General features: G+C 45.4%; 1 protein-coding gene across 1 annotated transcript in view; it reads left to right on the top strand.

The window, feature by feature from the left end:
• Window positions 1-3,575: 3,575 nt before the first annotated feature.
• DOCK5 (dedicator of cytokinesis 5) overlaps window positions 3,576-23,937 on the top strand; it is a 234,346-nt gene continuing 213,984 nt past the window's right edge. The window contains exon 1 of the mRNA XM_056118939.1: window positions 3,576-3,763. Within this exon, the coding sequence (XP_055974914.1) occupies window positions 3,721-3,763 (43 nt within the window). The 5' untranslated portion in view covers window positions 3,576-3,720. The remainder of the gene's footprint in view (window positions 3,764-23,937) is intronic.

The following is a 23,937-nucleotide window of genomic DNA, read 5'->3' on the forward strand; positions in this document are numbered from 1 at the left end:
TTCAGAAACATGTTGATCAAAGCACCTGAGGAAATCAGAAGGCTCATTGTAAATTAGCTCTGCTGACGTGGCCATCCGTGGCTCCAATGTACATCATGACCCAACATTTGGGTTGGGGTGAAGATGGAAAGGGCTGGAGCACAGGTTCGCCATATGGAAACCTAGGTTGTTCCCTTGTACTGCACGGTCCCCCAGCACCTCCAGAAGTGGCCCCTGAGCACTGATGGGTGTGATTTCCAAACCAAAAAAACAGAACCCAAATTCCTTCTATTGATACCACTCCTGTTCCCGCCTTTTCCCATTGCACCCTCATAGTCTCTTCATACCACAGCAAGTACATTTGATTGGGTGGTTCAAAGACTCCAGTGCTTCTTCTAGTAACATATTATTAGTAGAATAAAGTCCTTATTACCTGTCACAGTCATGCTTTGTCTGGCCACACTGGGCCTCCTTAACCAAATTTTTTCCCTAGGGTTACCCCTTACTCAGCATCTCCACCCAGATTCCTAGCTGTTTTTTTTTTTTTTTTTTTTGCTGTTGTTTTAGTTTTGTTTTATTTTGGTTTGGGGTCATGCCCTGCAGTACTCAGAGATCACCCTGGCTCTGCACTCAGGAATGATTCCTGGTGGTGCTTAGGGGTCCATATTGGATGCTGGGGAATTGAACCTGGCTCTGGCACGTGGAGGCAAGTGCCCTATCCACTGTGCTCTCTCTCCAGCACCTCCTTGCTGTTTTTCCAACCTGTCAAACAGGCCTTCAGGCCTTCACACTGACTGGTCCCAAGGACCAGAATAGTTTCCCCAGGGCCCTCACTTCCTGCGGATCTATACTTCAATGTCACCCTGTCAGAAATGCCTTCTCCAACCACCCAATATAAACCAGACCCCAACTCCATCCCGTTCTCCAGACTTGAAACTTTTCTCTGTAGACCCATCCTCATTTAGCTTACTGTAATTTGTTATCTTACTTTCTTCCTCCAGACTGCTAGCTCAATGGTGAAGGAGCTTATTCTGTTATTCACTGTGTTGTCCCTAATTATGTGTGAAAAGAAGAAATGATACAACTGGAAAATAGGTTCATGATGTCACTGGCAGAGAAAAGCAAATTATTTTCTAGAAATGGTGGAGTTCCTTCTGGAAGTCTAAAGCACTGTTTTTGGTTTTGCTTTTGTTTGGGGACCACACCTGTTGATGCTCAGGTTTTCCTCTCTCTCTGTCCTCGGGGATCAGTGATGGCAGGGGCTTGGGAACTATACGTGATGCTGGGGATCGAACCTGGGTCTGCCCTGACCTGCATTGCTGCTTGTGTCACCTGCTGTGCTATCTCTCAGCCTTTTTTTTTTTTTTGAATAGGAGTCACACCCAATGGTGTTTGTGAGGACTTGGCAAGGACCATAAGGGTTTGGTGCTTGGCTGTGTGGGAGGAGTAACAGGCTGGCTATGCTTAATTGGGTGCGGTAAATGTGGTAGGGATGAACTCTTTGCACAAGTCTTTGCACAAGCTAGGTATATGCCCTACTACCTCAACTATCTCCCCAGGCCAATATTTTCTTTTTTATTTTTTTAATGTGGTGGGTGGTGGTGGGGAGATCCATCCTTAGTACTCAGGGCTCTGCACTCAGGCTGGTGGTGCTTGGGGGATCATATGTGATGCTGGGGATCAAACCCTGGTTGACCACATGCAAGGGTAGCACCCTACTCACTATACTATCTCCAGTCCTCTTTCTGATTTTGGGTTACTACCGGTGGTGCTCTGGTCTATTGCTTACTCTGTGTTCGGGAGACCATAAGTGGTGCCAGGGACTTGAACAGGGTCCATCAGGATGCAAGGCAAGAGCCTTAAACCCCAGGGTAGGGGTGGATCTCAGTTCTCTTTTTAAATTTTTGCTTTCAGTGCCAGGGATCGATCTCAGTGCTTTATCTCAGAGCCACATCTCAGGCCCCTAGTAACAGGGTTTTTTTTTTTTTTTTTTTTTTTTTTTTTTTTGCTTTATGGGTCACACCCGGGGAAGCACAGGCGTTACTCCACGATCATGTACTCAGGAATTACTCCTGGCGGTGCTCGGGGGACCATGTAGGATGCTGGGTCCAACCGCGGTCGGCTGAGAACAAGGCAAACGCCCTAGCCTCTGTGCTATCACTCCAGCTCACTAGTAACAGATTTTTAATCATCACTACACCTTGTGAAAATATGCCTGTTGATTGAAAAGAAAGTCCCAGAGTCACAGATAAGTTGGTTTGGTTTTTGGTTTCAGACCCTTCTTCAATCAGGTTTCATTCTAAGTTTTCTCTCTCTCTCTCTTGAGAATGGGCGATGGGGGAGGACACACAGAATGGTGCTTAGAGCTTACTCCAACCAGCAGCGCATCCGCCGCGGGCAAGGCCTTCCCTGTTGTCCTTTCTCTCTGTCCTCTTCCTTTCCTTTCCTGTTCCAAACAGGCAAAACAAACAAACAAACAAACAAGCAAGCAGGCAAGCAAACAAACAAACAAACCCCTCCCCGGACTGCAAAGATAACAGAATTGAAGAGCCACTGTTTCAGACATGGGGGTGGTAACTTTGAGACGTTACTTCTTTGTGTGGGGTCGCTGGCCTCCACCCCCATCACCCCCTACCCCAGCTCCAAAGTTCAACACTGAGTGTCTCCAGAGGCGGCCTTGAGGAAGGGCCCTCACACAGGGGCAGCTAAAGGAGTATTCAATCTTAGTGCGCACGCCAGAGCCAGGACTGGGATAAGGGTGCCAACCGCGCCCCTTTCCCGACGGGGAGCTCTAGGGCTGCAGAGAAGATAGTTCTTGGTGGACACCTCCTGCACACCCCGACCGGGAAGGGTGTGCAGTCTTGGTGTTTGGGCTTCCAAGTTAGGACTTGCAAGTAATCGCTCGGTTGATGGTGCGCCACGAATCCACATATTACTTTGAAAGAGCCGGTTCCCAACACATCACCTAAAGACAAATGTCCCAGCTCTGATGGCTATAAACGATGCCCCAGGAGATGGCCACAGGAGATCTGGTCCGTCCGCCCGGAGTCCGCTTCCGGCTCTCGTGGTGTCAGTTACCGCTCCCGGGGGAAACGCAGGAGTAGTGATTCCCATTCATTCAGCAAATATTTACGCGCGCGCCCGCCGCGCACGGGGCACTGGGGGGGACCCCGGGGCGAGGGGTGGGGGTGTGCAGCAAGCGGGGAGTTCATCTTCCTCGGTGTCCCCGGGGTACCGGGGCGCCACCCGGCTCCCCCTCCGCTGCCCCCCGCCACGGGGCCTGGGTGTGCCCAGCGTTGGCAACGCCCTCGGGGGGGGGGGACCCGCCCCGCGGGATCCCGTCTCCAGGGTTTAATCGGGTGGATCAGGAGGCGGCGGAGGGTGGGGGAGCCAGGGTGCGGGGTGGGGGTGGGGGGGAAGCGAAGCCCCGAAAAAGAAAGAAAGAAAGAAGAAAACAAAATCAACAACACAAAACAGGGTCCCGCAGCCGGCGGTGGGCAGCGCGCCAGGGAGCCGGAGGCGGCCCCGGGCTGGGGCTTGGGGGGGTGGGGTGGGGGGGCCGGACGGCGCGTCCCGGAGGGCGCGGCCGGCGGGAGGGGCCGGGGCGGCGCCGCCAGGGACGCGCGGGGCCCAGCAGGTGACCCGGGCCGGAGCCCGAGCCGAGCCCGCGCGGCCGCAGCTGGGAGGCGGCTGAAGTTGGCCGGAACATGGCGGAGTAGCCGGGGCCAGGTCGCCGCCGCCATGGCCCGTTGGATCCCCACCAAGAGGCAGAAGTACGGGGTTGGTGAGTGCGCGACCCCCAAGTTCGCGGCCGGGGCTCCCGCCGCCCCCGCGCGCGCGCCGTCCCCGCCTCCACCACCCCCCATCCCCGCGCGCCCGCCCGAGGCCGCCCCTGGGGTCCGAGTCCTCTTTGCGACCCTTGTTTTGGGGGGTGGGTGGTGGGGGGAGTCACTCCGGGATGTGAAAGTGCATCTGGGCTCCGGGACTCCTGCCTGCTCCCGGATTCCCCCCAAGTCCCACGCAGAAACGTCAAAAGTCGGGGCGCTAGCCTGGTATTTTGTTTTTTTTTGGGGGGGGGCTGCTCCGCTCCGATGATCCCCTCCCCAAGGCCGTCCTTACCCTCCTGTCCACCCCCAGCCGTGTGATTTGGTTGCCGGAGCTTGCAAACGGCCGCAGGAGCGAGTGTTTGCAAGTCGCGGGCATCGTTGGGCTGTCTTGACTTTTTGGTTCTCTCGAGCCCCCCATCCCTCGTCCCCCCAGACGATCCTGGAAGGTCCAGGATCGCCTTTTCCCCCGTCGCTCCTATGATAACAGTTGTAAACTGGACCCGCAACTACACTGGTGTGACCAAGAGAGGGACAGGAAGTGTGAGGTCGCGGCTGGGTGGCTGGTCCCCGGGCTGACGCGCCTAACGGAGCGCCCTCCCTGCCCTCCCTGTCCGGAGTCGGCTCCTGGGATGTGACCGAGACTGTGACTGCTCTGGGACAGGTCCCGCACTCGGCGCTCCTCACTGACAGTGCCGCAGCAGGGACCCCCCTGAATCCCCCACCCCCAAGTTGGGCGAAGGGATCGCCGGGGTGTTGGTGTCCGAAACCGGCGGTGCGCGCCTTTCGTCCACTCGGTGCAAACCGCCGGCCCTCCACGTTTGAGTGAGGAAGTGTCTGAGTTCTCTACGATTACTGGGTCCTTAGTCTTTGTGGGTGATTCCCGGTAAAAAGCATAGTGTGTATAGTGTGTGCGTGCGTGTGTGTGTGTGTTGTGTCTGTGTTGAGAAATTGATCACTTCCTCTCCGGTTCATTCATTTGGCCTCTTTGTAATTTAACGTTTTCCTTCGCTCCCTTCCACGCCCCTATTTTTCCTTCCTTCACTGGTGCCGAGGGAGTGGTCCCTGTACCTATTCAGTGTTTTCTGCTTTCTGGTGGAGAAGTCTGATCTACTCCGGACAATTCGAGGTTCTTTTCGATGCTTGAGTCACTTAGACTGTCTACCTTCCTATTTACTATACTGCTCTCAACTAGTGAGGCTTTAAATTTGCAAACGTGTGTTTAAAAGCTTTGGGCATGGAGGGAAGAGGAGGAACTGGATGCATATTTTATGCATGTACAGAGTTCCTTGATTTTTTTTTAAGACTTCTGGAATACGCTGAGATATTTTTAGACTCCTCCGACTTGCTACAACTCTGAGCTGGGAGTTGTTTCTGCCGCCCCAGGCAACCAGGTCATGGTTGGTCATGAGGCTTCACACAGGGCCTCCTTTCCAATCAGGTGGCATTTACAGAGCCCGAGTTATGTAAGTGAAAGGCTGGCGATCAGAGTAGAGGGGTATAAGACTTTGTCTTGCCCAGTGGCTGAGTCCACCCTGAAACACCGAGTCAAGTGCAAAGTAGAGGGAAGTAGTAAAAAAAAAAATATATATATATATATATATTTAATATCATCAAATACTATTAAACCAAGGCATATATAGCAATGTCTAATCATTAATTACTACATATAAATAAGTTACCAATTCTAGCTTTGTTGAACCAAGATAAAAGCAGTTTCTAAATCTTTATGACTGTCATCGTTAATGCAACTGTATCCCCCAAGTGTGTTTTTTATTGCTGCAGTCTTAGGGGCAAATATGATCTGATAGGTTCTCTTTTCCATCCCTGCCAACCCCCCCACCCCCCAATTCTGGAGTTATGTTACAGTGTTGTTTACCATCACTGTAGAAAAATATTTGGAGTGCATTTCCAGAACAAGGGTGGAAGTAAGATTGCCTCAGGATATAACTTGGGCCTTTTACCTCTATTCCACAGAGAATTTGATTAATCTGGATTTGACAAAAGAACCACTGTTGGGACAGATTAACTGTCAAGGGGGAAATCGCCATTTCTATAACACTTTGATATTCTCCTCACCACCCGGCTTGAATAAGCCTTCCGTAGCCTCCAGGGTAAAGTCTGAACCGGGCCCAACTCTTCAGGCTCCTATCATTTGCTTGAACATATCTTCAGCGGCCTTATCTTCCCCGGCTTTTCTCATTCATCCTCCAGTGCAGACACTGCCCTTTTTTTGCTGTTGTGCAATGTGTCCTGGGGAGTCCCTCCTTTGGGACTTTGCCCCTTTGTGCTGGTCCCCAGTGTAGAGTACCTCCCCATCTCTGCATCCCAGAGTCCAGCCATTTTCTCAGGACTCAAGCCTCTTCCCACACTCTGCAGGTTGGTGCCTGACCTTCCCAGTGATAGCTCTACCGCGTAATCCCTGCAGTGTGCATGCCTTATTTTGTAAGTTTCTTGGGTTCTGTACATCAGAAAACTATGATTTTGTAGTATCTTTGCCCCTTAAGAGGTAAGTCGGCACATTGTAGGAGTTATTGCATGCTCTCTGTTCCAGTCTGCCACAAAAAAGTGAATCTTTTCTTTAAAATTTAATTTCATTTAATTTTTTTTAATGAATCACTGTGAGGTACAGTTACAGACTCACAAACTTTCACGCTTACGTTTCAGTCATACAACGATCGAGTACCCATCCCTCTGTCAGTACCCGTTCTCCACCACCAGAAAGGGAATCTTTTTGATGTAGAGCCAGTCACACAAATCTTCGGGTTTTCCAGAGTATATAAAGTTATGTTTCTACTCTACTGCAGTCTGTTAAGTGTGCAATAGCACAGTCTGCCTAGTCCTCTACTGACCGAAGGAGACAGCACAGAGGACCCATATATGATGACGGGGATTGAACCTGGGTCTGCTGCATGCAAAGTAATCCTAAACCCACTGCACTGTCTTTCCAGTTCTGTTTTAGTAACATTTAAAGTATTTTAATGTTTAAAAGTATTGAGCTTGTAGTGGATTGTAACTTTTTGGTGGGGGAGGGTTTTGTGAAATATGAGGACTTCTGTAAAACAAGGCACCATAGAATGAGATGTACAACATATGGACCCTGTTTTGTTTGTCTTTGTACTGGGCTGATGTTCTGAATCAGACAGACATAATTTTCATGATAACTCAATATAGTTTTTTTCCCTGTTAGGTTTTTGTTTTGTTTTGGATCTTCCTGATGATGCTCAGGGGTTATTCCTAGCAGTGCTCGGTGGACCATATGGGATGTACAGGAATCAAACTAGGATAGGCCACATGTAAGACAAATGCCCTACCTGCTCTATTGTCACGCTGGCCTCTCCCCATTGGCTTATAAGCTCTCAGACCTTGGCAATGTTCTATCTTGTTCAGTTAGAGATGGCATAAGTCAAATCCTGTAGCTCTGACTACAGGATCCTTCATCTTTGCACATAAAACATTTGGTATGCTGCTGAGGAAACCAGAAAGCACCAACTGGATGGATTTGTGTAAATAAAATCATCTGGTTGGATTTTGGGAGGATTGTTAACACTTTGGAGTATCTGGGTGCAGATTTTGTTTTGGGTAAAGGGAAACCACAGGATAATTGTTTTGAAGTATTTTAATCATTCGTGTTACCATGTGAAGATAGCACACTGGTCTCAGTTTGAATTGTGCCGAGCAGTCAGCAGTCTCCACTGCTCGCTGCTTCTATTGGCTGGTCCTGACATAGCATAAATTTTTCTCTGGGAACTGAAATGCTGTCTGGGCTCTCTTAGTTCTTAAACAGCACTGTTCACACAATCCCTAGCATGAAGTGGGCCTCAATGACCAGTGTGTGTTATCTGTGTTACTAAGAGAAAGAACCAATAAACATGCTTCTTTCAACTTCTAGTCCTTGGGTGCAGAGGTGTGAAATGTTTAGTGCTGAGTGCTTGGGAAGTCCTTTCCCTAGAGCCAGGGAAAACTTTCCCTGGTTTTCTTTTGATTGCTTTCCTTTTCTGAGCCTAACTCCATCTCTGTCTCTCCCTCTCCCCCTCTCTGTTTGATGACTTGGATTGGAGGCATGAAACACCTCTGTAGATTTTTAAAACATCAGTGATAGTACCTCTATAAAATTACTCCTCGATGATTAAGCACATTTAAGTCTACTCCTAAGTCTACTCCTAAATCATACCATTTATATCAAGAACAGGCCCAGATTATGTTGATGATGGATTCATTGCAAAATGATTTGTAACTATTATTGAGATTTGTGACATTTCTCTATCTTTATAATGGGCTTAAAGATAGTACAGGGAAAGATTTTCATTCATTAAGTTTTCATCAGTTTGGTGGTGTGAGGCTCAGTTTGTCTAAAGTATTTAATTTTGTAGATTCTCAAATGCAGGTAAAAATTGGGGCTGGAGTGATAGCACAGCAGGCGGGGGATTTGCCTTGCCCGCAGCCGACCTGGGTTTGATTCCCAGCATCCCATATGGTCCCCCAAGCACGGCCAGGAGTAATTCCTGAGTGCATGAGCCAGGAGTAACCCCTGTGCATCGCTGGGTGTGACCCAAAACCCAAAAAAACAAAAACAAATCAAATGCAGGTAAAAATTAAAACCAGATTCTTGTGACTCTTCTTTACTGCTCTCAAATGTGTGGCAATCCTGGGTATGCCCCCCTGCCCAACAAACAAACAATCCTAAAGATTGGAATTTGGTGCCTTAAAAGTGAAATTACTTGCTATCATAAGTTGTTTTGTTTCGGTTGTATGAACCCTCTTTGGCCATTCGTCTAAGCCAGTGAACTTCTTTTTTTCCTCCCAGAAAAAGTGGGAGGGGGTGGGAGGGGGTGGGATTGGGTCATACTGAGTGATGCTCAGGCTAACTTGAGCATTATTATTCTTGGCTAACTTGTTCTCAGGTGAAATCCTTGGCAATGTTCTGAAAACTATAAGTACTGTCAGGGATATGAACCAGGATCATGGCTGCTTAATTAATTGCATAGAAAGTGACTTACCTCCTGTTTTAGCTCTTCGGCCCCAAGGGTACTATTTTTAAGTGCCTAAAATCAGATACAAAGGATCCTAAATTAAAGCAGCTGTATTGAAATAGTTGTCAAGACATTTCTCAAAACTGATGATATTATAGAATGTATGTTTCTCTATTAATGTATTTTGTAACAAGATCTAGTTAAGGGTCTGGTAACAAGATCTAGTTAAGGGTCTGGTAACTACCATTCTTTTGAATTAGCATTTATGCATACAGTGATTTTTTTTAGCATCTTCTGCAATAACCATAATGTAATATGAAAATACCTGTGATTTCTATGAAGTATCACAAGCACATCTAATACAACTGTAGTTTATTGCCTGCAATTTTAATTGAAGTAAATGTAGTATCACTTAGAAAATATAGATGCAGGGCCAGAGTGATAGTACAGTGGGTATGGCGTTTACCTTGCAGCTGCTGACCAATTTGCATATGGTCCACTGAGCACCACCAGGAATAATTACTGAGTATAGAGCCAGGAATAATCCTAACCCATCTCTTCTCCCCGAAAAAACTATAGATGTAATTATTCTTCCTTTTCAAGTCTGTAGATCCTGTGAATTTGAACACAGATTAGAAATCCTTGGCTGAAGATCACACAGCTAATTATAGAATGAGAGTAATCAACAACAGTAACACTTGTTGATCGTTTTTCTGTATGATGAGATAGTAACGGATTGAAGTCCTTGCTTGATGTGTTTGTATTCTAATAACGCCAAGTATAAGGATGAAAGGAAGAGAAAGTTAATATTTATTAATAACTTACCCCTCAACGTACCCTACCCCAAACCATTTATTACGGCGTTTTTTCAGGGACATGTGGTTGTCTCAGACTTAAGAAGTTTCTGTATGTTGGTTGGGGTGTCCCTATGATATTTTAAACTTTTCTCACATGAGGTTTGTCCCACTATTTTAAAGCAAAACATTCTTAAGGTAAATTGATTAAAGAAGCAATTCTTCGGTCTGGAGCAATAGTGTAGTGGGGAGGGCATCTTGCCTTGTACATATCCGATCCCTGGCAATCCGTATGGTTGTCCGAGCACCACCAGGAGCATCACAGGTAAAATAAAGAAGGAATTCTCGTTTATTTTTATGGAAAACTTTTTGAGTGCTACCTGACTCAAAAACTAACCTGCTAAATCATACCTCCTAGCAGACTACATCTAAAAAAACCCACCAAGCCATAATGAAAGCGGGAATACCGTCATGCATTCACAATTTGTGTGGCAATGTCCCTGGGGAAGAGCTTGGGGTTGGTCCTTTTGGTGCTCAGGGTCAGAGCTGCCTCTGTGAAGGCCCATTGCAAATCCAGTGATGGCTGCTTCTGTCACTGTTGTCAAAAGCAAAAGGCATCTTCAGGTTTCTTTTGGGTAGTCAAAACATGGACAGTGAGGTCTGTGAAAGTGAAGTGGCCATAGTGCGGGCTTTGGAAAAGTGGAATCCTCAGACTGGCAGTCCTGGTTTCTCTACTCTAGTTTCTCAAGTCTACAGTAGTTTTCCCAGAGGCGACAGTATGAAGTAGGGTATGCCACCGGCCTGATGGCAGAAGCAGGTATGAGTATCCCGTGACCAACATAAGAGAACTGGAAATGGTTCTCCAATGGTTTTTCTTTGGAAAAATTTATCATAGAAAAAATTTTTGCTAATACATATTAGGTTTGTTACATATTCTAGTTTATTCATTTTGGTATAGTAGATTTATTTGTTATAAATTAACAAATATGTGGTATTTTTTGTTTATTTTTAATTTTTATATTTGGGCCACCTTTGGCAGTATTCAGGGCTTGCTCCTGGCCCTGTCCTCAGGGGTCATTTCTGGCAGGGCTTGGGGACTGTGTGGGGTTCTGGGGATCAAACCTAGGTTTACTGAGTGCTAGGCAAGCACACTGCCCACTGCGCTATCTCCTAAGCCCCCCCAACAAATCACTTAATCACTTAACTTCCCGTTAGTCCTCGATTTGCTCGAGCGGGCGCCAGTAACGTCTCCATTTGTCCCTGTCGCGTGCTAGTGTAGCCCAATGGCATCTGTTCGCTCCGGGAACATGAAGGGCCTCAAACCGATCGTTCATGATCTTGACGAAGAAGTCTGACCATCTGGTAGGTGGGCGGCCACGCAGTCTTTTGACATCCCGTGGAATACAGTTGGTAACAGCTCTAGTCCAGCGGTCGTCTTTAAATCTCATTACGTGACCAGCCCATCTGATTTTTGAACCTTGGCAAATGAGACAGCGTCCCTGATTCTTGATCGTCGACGGATGTCAGAACTCCGGATTTTTTCTCTCATTTGAGTGAAACGTGATATTCCAAGCATAGCTCTTTCTATTCTTCGTTGGGAGACCTGAATAGTGGTTTTAAAATGTTTGCTGAAAATTGTGCGAGATGCTCTCGGTAGCTTGCCGGGCTCTCCGAGAGGGGCGGAGGAATCGAACTTGGGTCGGCCATGTTGGCTGCGTGCAAGGCAAACGCCCTACCGCTGTGCTATTGCTCCAGCCCGAGAGTATCTCGCGCGCACGGCAGAGCCTGGCAAGCTCCTCATGACGTATTCGATATGCCAGACACAGTAACAACAAAGTCTCTAATGGAGACGTTACTGGGCCCGCTCGAGCAAATCGATGATCAACGGGAGGGCCTTTACTTTTACTTTGCTGAAAATTGTAACTCGGGGTTCTCAGTACCTTTTCTGAGAAATTTGGGCACCGATGCTTTACCTGGTATTTCTTGTAATCACTGAAGCAGTGCTGTGATTCTCATATATTGTGGACTTTTCCAGATAACAACAATGAGGTGCATCGAGATCAATTTTCATCTACAGGCAGTGATTTCACTCCTAGCAGAAATACTAGTCCACTTATTTTCTTAATTTCAGTCGTAGTTATGCCAGTGTTTCTCTTTTGGGTGATACCCCACCCTTCCAGCTCCTCTGGGGGCTATGAGAACAATCCAGAAGGTGGTAGTAACTTTTGGTGCAATTGGGGTACTTTGGGGTATTCACTTAGAGAAGGTAAAGGCTGGAAAGATAGGACAGTCTAGGGTGATCCTCAGCACACATGGTTCCCGAGTCCCTCCAGGAATGATCTCTGAGTGCAGAGATAGGATAAGCCCGAGCACTCCTGGGTGTCGCAAAAAAAAAAAAAAAAAAAAAAAAAAAAACCCAAACCAAAACAAAAAACCAAAAACAAATAAATAAATGAAATGAAATTAGATTAAATTAAAAAGAAGAAGAAAGAAAAGTAAAAAAGGTAGATTTCCTGGGGGTGGCTGAGTGATGTCTTTTTCTGGAAGGGGACTGGTATGGAACCACTTGGTAGCCCTGTCCGGGCACCCTGCATACCAGTTTCACGTCTGGTGCCATACTCATTGATGCCTATAGTCTTTTCTGCTTTGTTCCCACTTTTTGTTGTCTGCTTGTCTCCCACCCCTAGAAAGCAGTTATTGAGAAGAGAGTACAGCGGGGAGGGCTTTTGCCATGCATGGGGCTGACCCAGTTTCAATACCCAGCACCATATATGGTCCACTGGGCACCACTAGGAGTGATTCCTGAGCACAAAGCCAAGAGTATGTCCTGAGCACATCTGGGCATGGTCCGCACACCAAATCAAACTAAATAATTCAACAATTAATTGGAAAAAGAAAATCTTACACCCCTGGCATTATGGGAGAACTAGCATTATTTGCCGTGGAACAGAGCCACTCTAAAGAAGAAGGTGACAGAAATGCAGCCGCAATAGGTCACACTGGTCCTTGCTTGGGATGGAGCCTAATGTCTTTATTTTCTCTGGTAAAGAGGGTGAAGGCTTCTGCCCAGCCGAAACTTTCTCTTCATACCACAGTTCTCTTATGTGTGGGAGTTCAAGGAAGTTGCTGAAAGGAATGAGCTAGTGAATGCTGAACTAGTGTCCCTAGCTAGGGCCAACTCCAGGTTTCTGCTTCGAATCATATTTCCGTTAACTGAGTAACATGTAAACTTAGCATGTGTCTTTCTGTTTATGCAAACATAATTCCACATACATCATGAATTCACTAACATTGAATTCACTGCCAGTGGTATTGCATCAAAATTGAGCCAAGTTCATGTAGCACTTAGCTTCTTTTCTCTGGTGGGGAGGGAGGCAAAGGGATCTCGCATACCCCCTGCAAGGCAAGCACCTAACCCACTGTGTTGTCTTCTCTGCCCCTAACACGTTCTCTAAATAAAGGGTTTTGTGAACACTGTGGCCTAAAAGAGTCACTGAAACTCCAGATGTTGCCTTACTGGATAGGAAAGGAACAGTGGGGATTTGCTGCTGCTTCTCATTTTTTTTCATTATTTGTGGCGGTTTCATGAATGAAGGTCCATTATAGGGTTGGCTAAATGAAAAGAAAAAGCTTGACCAGAGTGGTGAACAGGGTTTAGTAGGTTCTGAGTCATTGGATTAGAGTCTTGTTGAGCATATGAGTTGGAGAGAAAAGATGTGGTCTGACTCGCACATTAATTCACTTGCTACTTCCCATTAAACACCCCCTTTCCCCCACCCCAAGTAGCTGGTTCTTACAGTAAGACCCTTTATACCCTTCAGAGATTAATTAAAAGGAGAAGGAAAAATAACTATCCGGGAAGTAGCTCAATGGGTGGAGTACATGCTCTGGGCATGTGGTCCCCTGAGTACTGCTGGGAGTGACCTTCATGCACTTAACTGGAGTAGATCCGAGCATTGCTGGGTGTGACTTAAGAAAAAAAGGAAGAGACAGAGATTAGAAGTAATGTGGGAAGAAAATAGCACTGTAGCACTGTCTTCCCATTGTTCATTGATTTGCTCAAGCGGACACCAGTAACATTTCACAACAAATTGTGAGACTTGTTGTTACTGTGTTTGGCATATCGAATGCCTCATGGGTAGCTTGCCAGGCTTTGCTGTTCAAATGAGAGATACTTTCAGTAGCTTGCCGGGCTCTCTGAGAGGGGCAAAAGAATCGAACTCGGGTTGGCCATGTTGGCTGCGTGCAAGGCAAATGCCCTACCCTCTGTGCTATCGCTCCAGCAGAAGTAGTAAGGTAAAGGTAAAGGTAAAGGCCCTCCCGTTGATCATCGATTTGCTCGAGCGGGCCCAGTAACGTCTCCATTGGAGACTTTGTTGTTACTGTGTCTGGCATATCGAATACTCTCGGTAGCTTGCCGGGCTCTCCGGGAGGGGCGGAGGGATTGAACTTGGGTCGGCCATGTTGGTCGCTTGTAAGGCGAACGCTCTATCCGCTGTGCTATCGCTCCAGCCGTCACTCAAATTTTACTATTAATTTTAAGAGATGCACTAGTGGGGCAGAGGGTTAAGGAAACAAATTTCATTTCAATGGATTTTTTTCTGTAAAGGAGAGTTATTCGAACTTCTCGATTATTCCTAGCAGTCTTTACTGTAATAACATTATAATTATACTCTGCATATAAAGTATTTCAGTACAGTCAAAAACAATAGAATGGAATAAAGTATTTCAGTACAGTCAAAAACAATAGAATGGAATATGGATCAGCTTTCTTCTTCTTCTTTTTTGCCACACTTACTGGTACACGCTTGGCTCTGTGGTCAGGGTCACTCTTGGTGTCAGGGATTGAACCCAGGTGAGCCGAATACAAAGCAAGCTCTTTGCTCACTGTCATATCTTCAACTTTCTTATATAATTCATTTCAGTTCTTTGAAATGATTTATAATAGATTGGTAATAAAATATGTATAAGATTATAATAGAATTTGACCCATGTGCATGGCTTAAAATTTTGAACATGGAGGCTGGAGAGAGAGACAGAGGGGTAGGGCGCTTGCCTTGTACAGGTCGACCTGGGTTCGATACCCGATATCTCATATGGTCCCCCGTGCACCTTCGGGTGTGACCCCTGATCATTTCTGGTGTGCCTCCCACCCAAACCAAACCAAACCAAACCAAACCAAAACTATTCGGATCTGGTTATATAGTTTGTTCTTCATGAAATATTTTAAGGGAGAGCAAAATAATTTTCTCCCAGGTCAAAGAAGGTAAACATTTTCTCTGGGTATGTCTACTCTTGGTGGCCATTAAAGGGCAGACGAAATCCTGTGACCTTGGTTTGAAAGTAGCTTTACAGATTAAAAAAAAAAAAAGGTTTTCTTCACCTCTTGCCCCAACTCCTTCTTCTCTCCTGCACTTCCTGTTGTGCTCAGGGCTTGGAGATCACTCTTTGTCTGTGCGTGGGAAGCCATATGAAATGCTGGATATTGAACTGGGGTTGGCTTTAACCTCTAACTCTTATACCACCTGGCCCCTGGGGTTTTATTTTTAAGTTTACAAAAGCACAGCTAAGATCGGGATAAGAAATGATTTTGAGAAAGAGATATGGGTAAGCAAAGGATGGTCGCGTTAATTTTATTTTTCCAAGGGATGGGATCTTGGGCCTGAAATCGGGTCTCATTCAAGGGATTGTCTGAATTGTTCCTGGCATCCAGAACCCAGTAAAAGACAAAAGTAGTCTTTGTCTTGGCCAAAGCTCACTGCCCTTGCAGAGCTGTTGCTGTTGGAAGGGCGCTGTTTTTGTGGATCTACCTTTCCAGATTGTGTCATTTTTTTCTTCGTTTTCCTCACTAGATTAAACTCTGGTACCAGTTGAAGTTGCTGGACCTTGAGACCTGGGCAATCGTGCTTGCCCATTCTTTGTTTTTTAGGACTTGAGGGAAGGAAATTGTGTCAGAGTCATTTACTTTGAAAAATAGCTCTTTGCTGAGTCAGCCCAGGTGAGTAAGAGCTTCTGCTGACTAGCCGGTTACCTGCGCACCTGGGGCAGGATGCACTGCCCTTCTCTGGTGCTTTCTTTGAGCCTGGGGCTCTGCCCTACCGGACCTTTCCTGCCAGAGAACAGTGATAAGAACAAGTAAGAAAAGTGTTAGACAATCCAAATACCATGCACTTGGAGGTATGGAATCGTAGCACTGCTCTGTAGTACTGTCCTCTCATTGTTCATCGATTTGCTCGAGTGGGTCCAGTAACGTCTCCGTTGTGAGACTTGTTACTATTTTGGCATATCGAATACATCACGGGAGCTTGCCAGGCTTTGCTGTGCGGGCGAGATACTCTCAGTAGCTTGCCAGGCTCTCTGAGAAGGGCAGAGGAATCGAATCTGGGTTGGCCGGGCCAGCTGCATGCAAGGCAAATGCCCTACCGCTGTGCTGTCGCTCAAGCCCATGGAATCGTACATTATTTTATTATTTTTTTTTCTCTTTGGGTCACAGCCAGCGATGCTCAGGGGTTACTTCTGGCTCTGCACTCAGGAATCACTCCTGTCAGGCTTGGTTGACCATATGGGATGGCAGGGATTGAACCCAGGTCAGCTGCATACAAGGCAAACACCCTACCCGCTGTACTTGCGCTCCTGCCCACAAATTGTACATTATTTTAAGAGGAGATTATCGACATGCATTGCCTCTTGGCTAATGCCCTAATTTGTGGGGGGAGAACAGATGCCCCTAAGGTACAATATGACTTAACCAGTATCACACAGCTAGTAGTAAGTTGTGCTTCAGCTTGCCTTTGAGCAGCTTTATGATTCGTAGGAAAGAGCAAGTTTCCTTTTTTTTTTGTTTTTGGGGCCACACCTGGCAGTGTTCAGGGCTTACTCCTGGCTCTGCACATAGGGATCACCCCTGGCAGTGTGGAGACCATATGGGGTGCTGGGGATCGAACCCGGGTTGAATGCGTGTAAGGCAAGTGTCCTATCTGCTGTACTTCCGCTCCAGCTCTGAGAGCAAGTTTCTTTATCACATTTACTTCAGGGTTTGAAGAGTGAGTTTCCCCCACTTAGTCCCAAGAGGAAAATATCTATGTTCTTCATTGCCTTTTTTTTTCTAGTTGGAGCTTTTTATATAAAGATTCAACTATTGAATTATCTCCTCACTTCTTTTATTGAAGTGTAATAAGATTAAATAGATGGCCTTATATTAATGCCCTGATATTAGATTCATGTTTAGCAGCACACTATTTGATATTTATTATAAACAAGGTTCTTCTGCAATCTAGAAGTAAAGTAAATTCCTACAAAACCTTTCGGTAAGCCCTGATGATGAAAGCGAAGAAGAAATTCCTATCATTATTATTTGGTTTTTGGGCCACACCCAGCTGTGATCAGGGCTTCCTTCTGACTCTGCGCTCAGGGGTCACTCTTGGCAGGGTTTGGGGCACATTTGTGTGCCAGGGATCGAACTCAAGTCAGTCACATCCAAGGCAGGCCTCCTACCCACTGTACTATTGCTCTGGCTTCTGTGGAAACTATTTTCATAATTTTATATTCCCAAAGTGAACTTGAAATCTTATTAAATAAAATCCTTTGTTTATTTTTATTCATTTATGTTAGGGGGCCAAAGCCAGAGGTGTCCTGGGCTTATTCCTGGCTCTGCACTTAGGGATCACTCTTGATAGGACTTGGGGAAACTTTTGGGGTGCTGAGGATGCCTAACCGTGTGTAAGGCACGCATCCTACTCGCTCTACTACTGTTCCAGTCCCTAATAAAACCTACTCAGTCATCCATAATGAATAATATTTATGTATTGAATGAATAGAATCTATTCATTCAATACATAAAACCTTGAACAACATTAGTATATAGTAAAGGGCTGGGGAAATAGTTCAACGGGCTTCAGTGGATGTCTTACCTGCATGAGGTCCCACGTATAATCCCAGACTGCTCGGACCCTCCAGCACCACTGGGCCTGAGTAGCATCACATTGCCTGACCCAAGCACTGAACTATCCAGCCTGGCTGAGCATTACTTGAGAGGCTCATCCCCTGTGTGCGCGCGCACACACACACACACACACACACACACACACACACACACACATTGTAAAAGCAGGAGTTTGGCAGTGGGGTAATGCATACTTGCAGAATGTGTGCTGTAGAAGAATTCTTGCCAAACACATGCTGACATTTGCACTTTTCAGCCATTTTTTTGGTTTGTTTTGGGCCACACCCAGCAGTGCTCAGGGGTTACTCCTGGCTCTGCACTCAGGTGTCTCCTGGCAGTGTTCGAGGATTGAACCCAGGTTGACGTGCAAGGCAAGTGCCTCTCCTGCTGTACTATTTCTCCAGTCCCTAAGCTCATTTAAAAAAAATAAATCATATTCCATGTCTAAGTGAAATGATACAGTATTTTCTTTGTATGTGTGTGTGTCTTAGCATTATGTCTTAGCATAACATCAGAGGTTGATTACAAATGGCCAGATTTTCTATCTTTTTATGACCGAATAATATGCCATAGTACATACAGGCACTACTTTTTCTTCAGCCATTCATCTGCTGACAAATATTTTGTGGTTTCTGTATATTGGCCATTGTTAGTAATGGTGCGATGGAGTGCACTTATCTTTTTGAGGTTGTTTCTGTTTGCTTCAGATAAATACCAAGATGTGGGATTGCTGGATCATATGAGAGTTCTAGCTTTAATTTTTTTTAAAATTAAATTTCCATAAGATACACAGTTGCAAAGTTGTTCATGATTTGGTTTCAGTCATACAGTGTTTCAACACCCATCTCTTCATGGCTTCACCAGTGCATATTTCCCACCGCCAATGTCCTCAGTTCCCTTCTGCCCTCCCTCCCTCCCTCACCCATCCACGCTCTGCCCTCCTGCCTCTATGGCAGGCACTTTTCTTCTTTTCTTCTCTCTCTCTCTCTCTCTCTCTCTCTCTCTCTCTCTCTCTCCCCCTCTCTCTCAGCTTAAATTTTCTTTTGCAGAACTTTCATACTGTTTCGCATAATCACTGAGATAGTTTACATTTCCACCAGTGGTGTACAAGTGTTCCTTTCTCTTTGCATCCTCACCAGTGCTTGTTATTTCTGGCCGTTTTGGTGATAGCCTTTCTAACAGTTGTGAGTTATTATCTCATATGGTCTCGATTTGCGTTCTCTGATGATAAGTGGTGTTGAGTACTTGTCATGTGTTTGTTGGCCCTCTGTATGTCTACTGTGGATAAATATTTAGTTCCTATTTGTAGGATTTTAGATATGAACCCCATATCAGAAATTTGGTTTGCAAATGATTTCTCATATTGGGCTGTTTTCCTTCCCATTTTGTTGTTTTCCTTTATTGCTTCAGCTTCCCCTTTTTAAGTGCTCGGGAAGGAAGTGTGTTTTTTTGGAGGCTCTGACCTGCAAAGTGGAAGTCATGGTGTGGTTCCCTCATGGTCACATGTCTCAGGCCTGCGCCAGGACTCAGTGTGCAAGGCAAGCTCTATGCAGGTCCAACCTGATTACATTATTATTATTATCATTTATTATTACAATTTTAGCTTTTGGGCACACTTGGCAATGCTCAGGGCTTACTCCTGGCTCTGCACTGAGGAATTATTCCTGGTGGTGCACTGGGGACTGTTTGGGATGCTGGGGATTGAACTCAGGTCTGCTGCGTGCAAGGCAAGTGCTCTTCTCTTGTGCTGTGTTTCCGGCTCCAAATTATTTAAACATTTTTTTTTTTTTTTATTGATTGAAGCTTGGATTTACTGTTAATGGTGTTTTCTCACCATGATTCATTTTAGACAGATTCGATCTTGTTGAATTCGAAGGCACAGTTTCTATTAATTTACCTGGTTCTATATTCTTTTCCTCAATCAATATTTATTAGAACCAGAGTTAAACGTTTATTGTTTGGGGAATCAGAGAGCTCGGTTGACTCAGGTTCACTCCCTGGCAAGAACACTGAACTCTGCCCTGAACACTCCCAGGAGTGATCCCTCACCATAGAAGCTGGAGTTAAGACTTGAGCACCACCAGGTGTGGCCCAAAAATTAAAAAAGGAATTTTTTTTCAGGTCTGTTCATTCAGTGCACCAAGCCCTGATTTTCTGCTCTGGGCATTTTGCTTGCCCTGTTTCATTAGCGTCCCTCTTGCCTCGCCCCCCCACCCCCTTTTTTCTGCCTCCTCACACTTTCATTATTGTTTCTGTGATGATTGACTGTTGGTGGCAGTTGTTTGCCATGTAGCTCATGTAGTTGTGATGCTAATATACCCTTGGTTGCAGTGCTTGCTGGAGATGTTACACTGTTTAGGCAGAGCCACTAGATGGTTCAGGCAGAGGGGTCATGCCAGGGATTAGACTTGGCGGCCTCATTGGCCTTATGCTGGCAAGGTATCTCTAGGCCCATGCTTATGTTTTTTGTTTGTTTGTTTTGGTTTTTGGGTCACACTTGGCGATGCACAGGGGTCACTCCTAGCTCATGCATTCAGGATTATTCCTGGCGTGCTCGGGGGACTGGCGTGCTCGGGGGACCATATGGGATGCTGAGCATTGAACCCCGGTCGGCAGCGTGCAAGGCAAACGCCCTACCCACTGTGCTATGGCTCCAGCCCCCACACTTACTGTTTTTAAGAGTGATGAGAGAATGCAGTGTTTGAAAGTGGGGGGTAGGGGGGTGCACAGATCACCCTTGACCTCCAGAGTATAGGGAGGAGAACAGAGAAGGAAAGAAATTGAGGTGTGTGGGGGGTGGAGGGGAGGAAGAGCTAGACAGGAAACAATGGGGAGTAGGAGTCACAGAGATCTGAATACATCGGTAGTGTAAAGGTGTGGTATAGCTAAGTATGTAAACCACAGTCAACAACGCTGAGAATGAGAGAGCCATACTTCAACACCCAGACTTGAGCTTGCCTGTCAAGGTGACAGGCTGGGCATGGGGTGGGAAGGAACCTTGGGGGACCTGGTGGAGGGAAGAAGACACCGGTGGGGGTCTCAGTGCTAGAACATGGCATGTCTAAAACAGCAACTGTGAATAACATTGCAAATGGCAAATTATGGGGTTTGAATAAAATAAAAAAATGAAAAAGTGAAGCAAAAGGGATCCCCAAACTATATATATATATATACATATATATATATGGAAATTGTGTTAAGATTGAATTCTCATGTGCTAGATGGTGGAATTCATTGTGAGTCAAAAAGTCCAATTAAAATTGGCCCAGCTTCTGTGGGATATTGGTTAAAATGTAAAATGCACATACCCTCTAACTTAGCAATTCCATTTTTATGAGCTGTTATTACAGAGATATTAAGGTGTGTGGAATGATATGCACAAGATTACTTAGCATTATAGTAAAAACATGGAAACAGCTAATTGTCAAATAGATAAGAATAGGTGAAGAGATTATTTTGGGGACAGCATGGGGGCACACGTATATAATGGAATTCAGAGTAACCGTCAAAAAAAAAATCAGATTTAGTGCTGGACAGAATTAGGCTAACAAACATGATACCTGCATCAGTGGTCATAGGAAGTTATCTCCAAAAAGTGGGACTGGATTAATGGGTTTCTATATTGAAAAATATATTGAACCCCTGCTTAATGTCATATGTAAGCTCAATTTCTTCTTTTGGCGGTGGGGGGGGGGGCGCACACTAGGCAGTGCTCAGGGCTCTGTGCTCAGGGATCATTCCTGGTGGTCTTGGGGACCACATGGGGTGCTGGGATCAAACCTGGGTCATTCTGATGCAAAACAAATGCCTTACCCACCATCCTATTTTCTGCATCCTGAAAGCTCAATTTCAAATATTATCAGAGGTAAAACAGTAAAATATCATAGCTGAATACATGACAGAATGAGGGCTGGAGCCACAGTACAGTGGGTAGGTAGGGCATTTGCCTTGCCTGTATCCTACCCGGATTTGATCCTCAGCATCCCATATGGTCCCCCAAGCAATGTCAGGAGTAATTCCTTGAGTGCAGAGCCCCAGGAGTAAGCCATGAGCATTGCCTGGTGTGACCCAAAAAAAGCCAAAAAAGAAAAAAAAGACATGACAGAATGAATGTTTTTTTGACAAGGTTTTTTTTAAATTTATTTTTTTAAGTTTTTTTTAAATTTAATTTTATTTTTATAAAGTCATTCACAATAATTTATTACATTCAATATCACAACACCAATCCCACCACCATTACACCTTCACACACCATATTTTGAATTTTTCCCCCCTGACACCCAAAGCCTGCCCCAAAGCGGGGCCTAAATCATTTATTTTGTATTGCTTGTTATGAATAACCTATTAAAAATGATCCCAAAAAAGTTTCCGTGGAGGAAAGTGTGTGAAGATCTCACCCTGGAGCCATTAAGCCCTTGTATAAGAGATTACTAAAACGCTGTTAAAGGTTGGGCCCTGTGTGCTAATAGGTGGTGTGCTCCTTTTGATACATCCAGGGCGTAGATTATGAGATGTCACACACTCCAGGAATTCTAAAATTTTACATAGGGCGATACAGCTAGAATTAATTTTTTTCTTTTTCTTTTTTTTTTTTTTTGCTTTTTGGGTCCCACCCGGCCATGCACAGGGGTTACTCCTGGCTCTGCACTCAGGAGTTACTCCTGGCGGTGCTCAGGGGACCATATGGGATTCTGGGAATCGAACCCAGGTCGGCCGTGTGCAAGGCAAACGCCTTACCCGCTGTGCTATCTCTCCAGCCCCTAGAATTAAATTTTTAACTGGATGGTGACTTTAGGGTCTGGAGGCATTGTTGCTTGTTGCTCTCTTCTGAGATTTGTTTCTGAGTCTCTGGATCATGGCCATTAATGAGTTTATATGGCACCAGAGGCAATTCGTAGGTGTGACTGCCAGGGGAGCAGACACAGGGAGATGGGGGTGGGGGTGGGGATTGCCCATTCCTGACTCCCTGTGAGCCTGGAGATTTCGGATTGACCAAGATTTCTTAAAAGGACTCAAAAACCATTAACTTTAAAAGAAAAGATTATGATAACATCTACTAAATTAAGAACCAAAGACACCCTTGAGAGATGACATTTCCAGTACACAGACTTTGCTGTGATATTGCAAATATGTAAAAAAAAAAAAATGACAGTTTTAAGAGAAAACAGTAAGCTAGTAGGAAAAAATGGTCAAGAGATAAGAAAAAAGGTCTCTAAATATCCCGCAATCACGTGGAAGGGTTCAGATAGCCATTTTTCAACAGATGATGTACACCCAGTTATGGACAATACAACCCCAAGCAATGGGTAAAATTGAAGAAAACACAAAAACAACACAGAAATACCAACTGCTGCCCCTGATGTTTGGTGGTTGACGTCTCCTGCGCTGGGATCAGTGTACTTTGGTCCAGCAGCTTTAGGAACTTGTTTAGTGGACCAAAGGGAGACATTCATCTACACATGACCTAGCAGGTTCCACTCTTCGGAAAGGAAATTACAGGTCCACAAAAATACTGGTACAAAATGTTCATAACTACACTTTCAAAATAGCCCCAAATTGAAAACCACACATTTGTCCATCAGCAGTAGAGTGGATATATCTGTTGTGGTGATCTCATGTAATAAAATGCTGCCTGTCAGTGAGGATGATTTATATGCACACACAGAAATGTGAACCAACCCTTCCAAACCTAAAGTGAGGTGAATTACTGCAAACTTTACACACCGTGCTATTGAATGTATGAGAGTTTATGTACCGGTGCAGGCAAGGCTAATTGGTTTTCGTTGGTATTTTTTTTTTTCTCCTTCCCTTTGTTATTGAGATATCTGTGGTCAAACACTTTGGCATGCAGTGTATACACACTTTGTTGGTGCTCCTCAGGGCTCTCATGCATTTTAGTAGTGAAACTCACACTTAATTGCAGTATACTGACTTCTTATGATCACTTCTTATGATACTGACTTCTGTGATCTTCTTAGAGATCACAGACTTCTTATGCCAGGCCTTGTGACAAGAGTGAGGCTGGCATATTGGCCTGGGGTTGAGCTCTGGCCTTTGGGCTTGCCATCCAGGTGCTCTAGAGCTGGCTGTGCCCTGAAGCTAAGCTATTTTTAGTGGACCAGACAGCGGTTACCTTATATGTCTGCAGGAGAAGAGATGGGGACTGTGCTGCAAAGGAGGGGAGGGGTGCAATGTTTGTTTGGTCTGGATATGGGTTCACTGGGCACATACAGTTTGAGAAAAGTCAATGAAATGCCCATGTATGGTGTATGTACTTGTCTGCATTTTCAAGTTAAAAAATGGTAGAAAGAGTCAGCTCTGTAGCACTGTTCTCCCGTTGTTCATCAATTTGCTCGAGCGGGCCCTGTAACATCTCCATTGTGAGACTTGTTGTTACTGTGTTTGGCATATTGAATATGTCACGG

This window comes from Sorex fumeus, unplaced genomic scaffold (genome assembly GCF_029834395.1).
Source record: "Sorex fumeus unplaced genomic scaffold, SorFum_2.1 ptg000039l, whole genome shotgun sequence".
Classification (NCBI taxonomy): Eukaryota; Metazoa; Chordata; class Mammalia; order Eulipotyphla; family Soricidae; genus Sorex; species Sorex fumeus.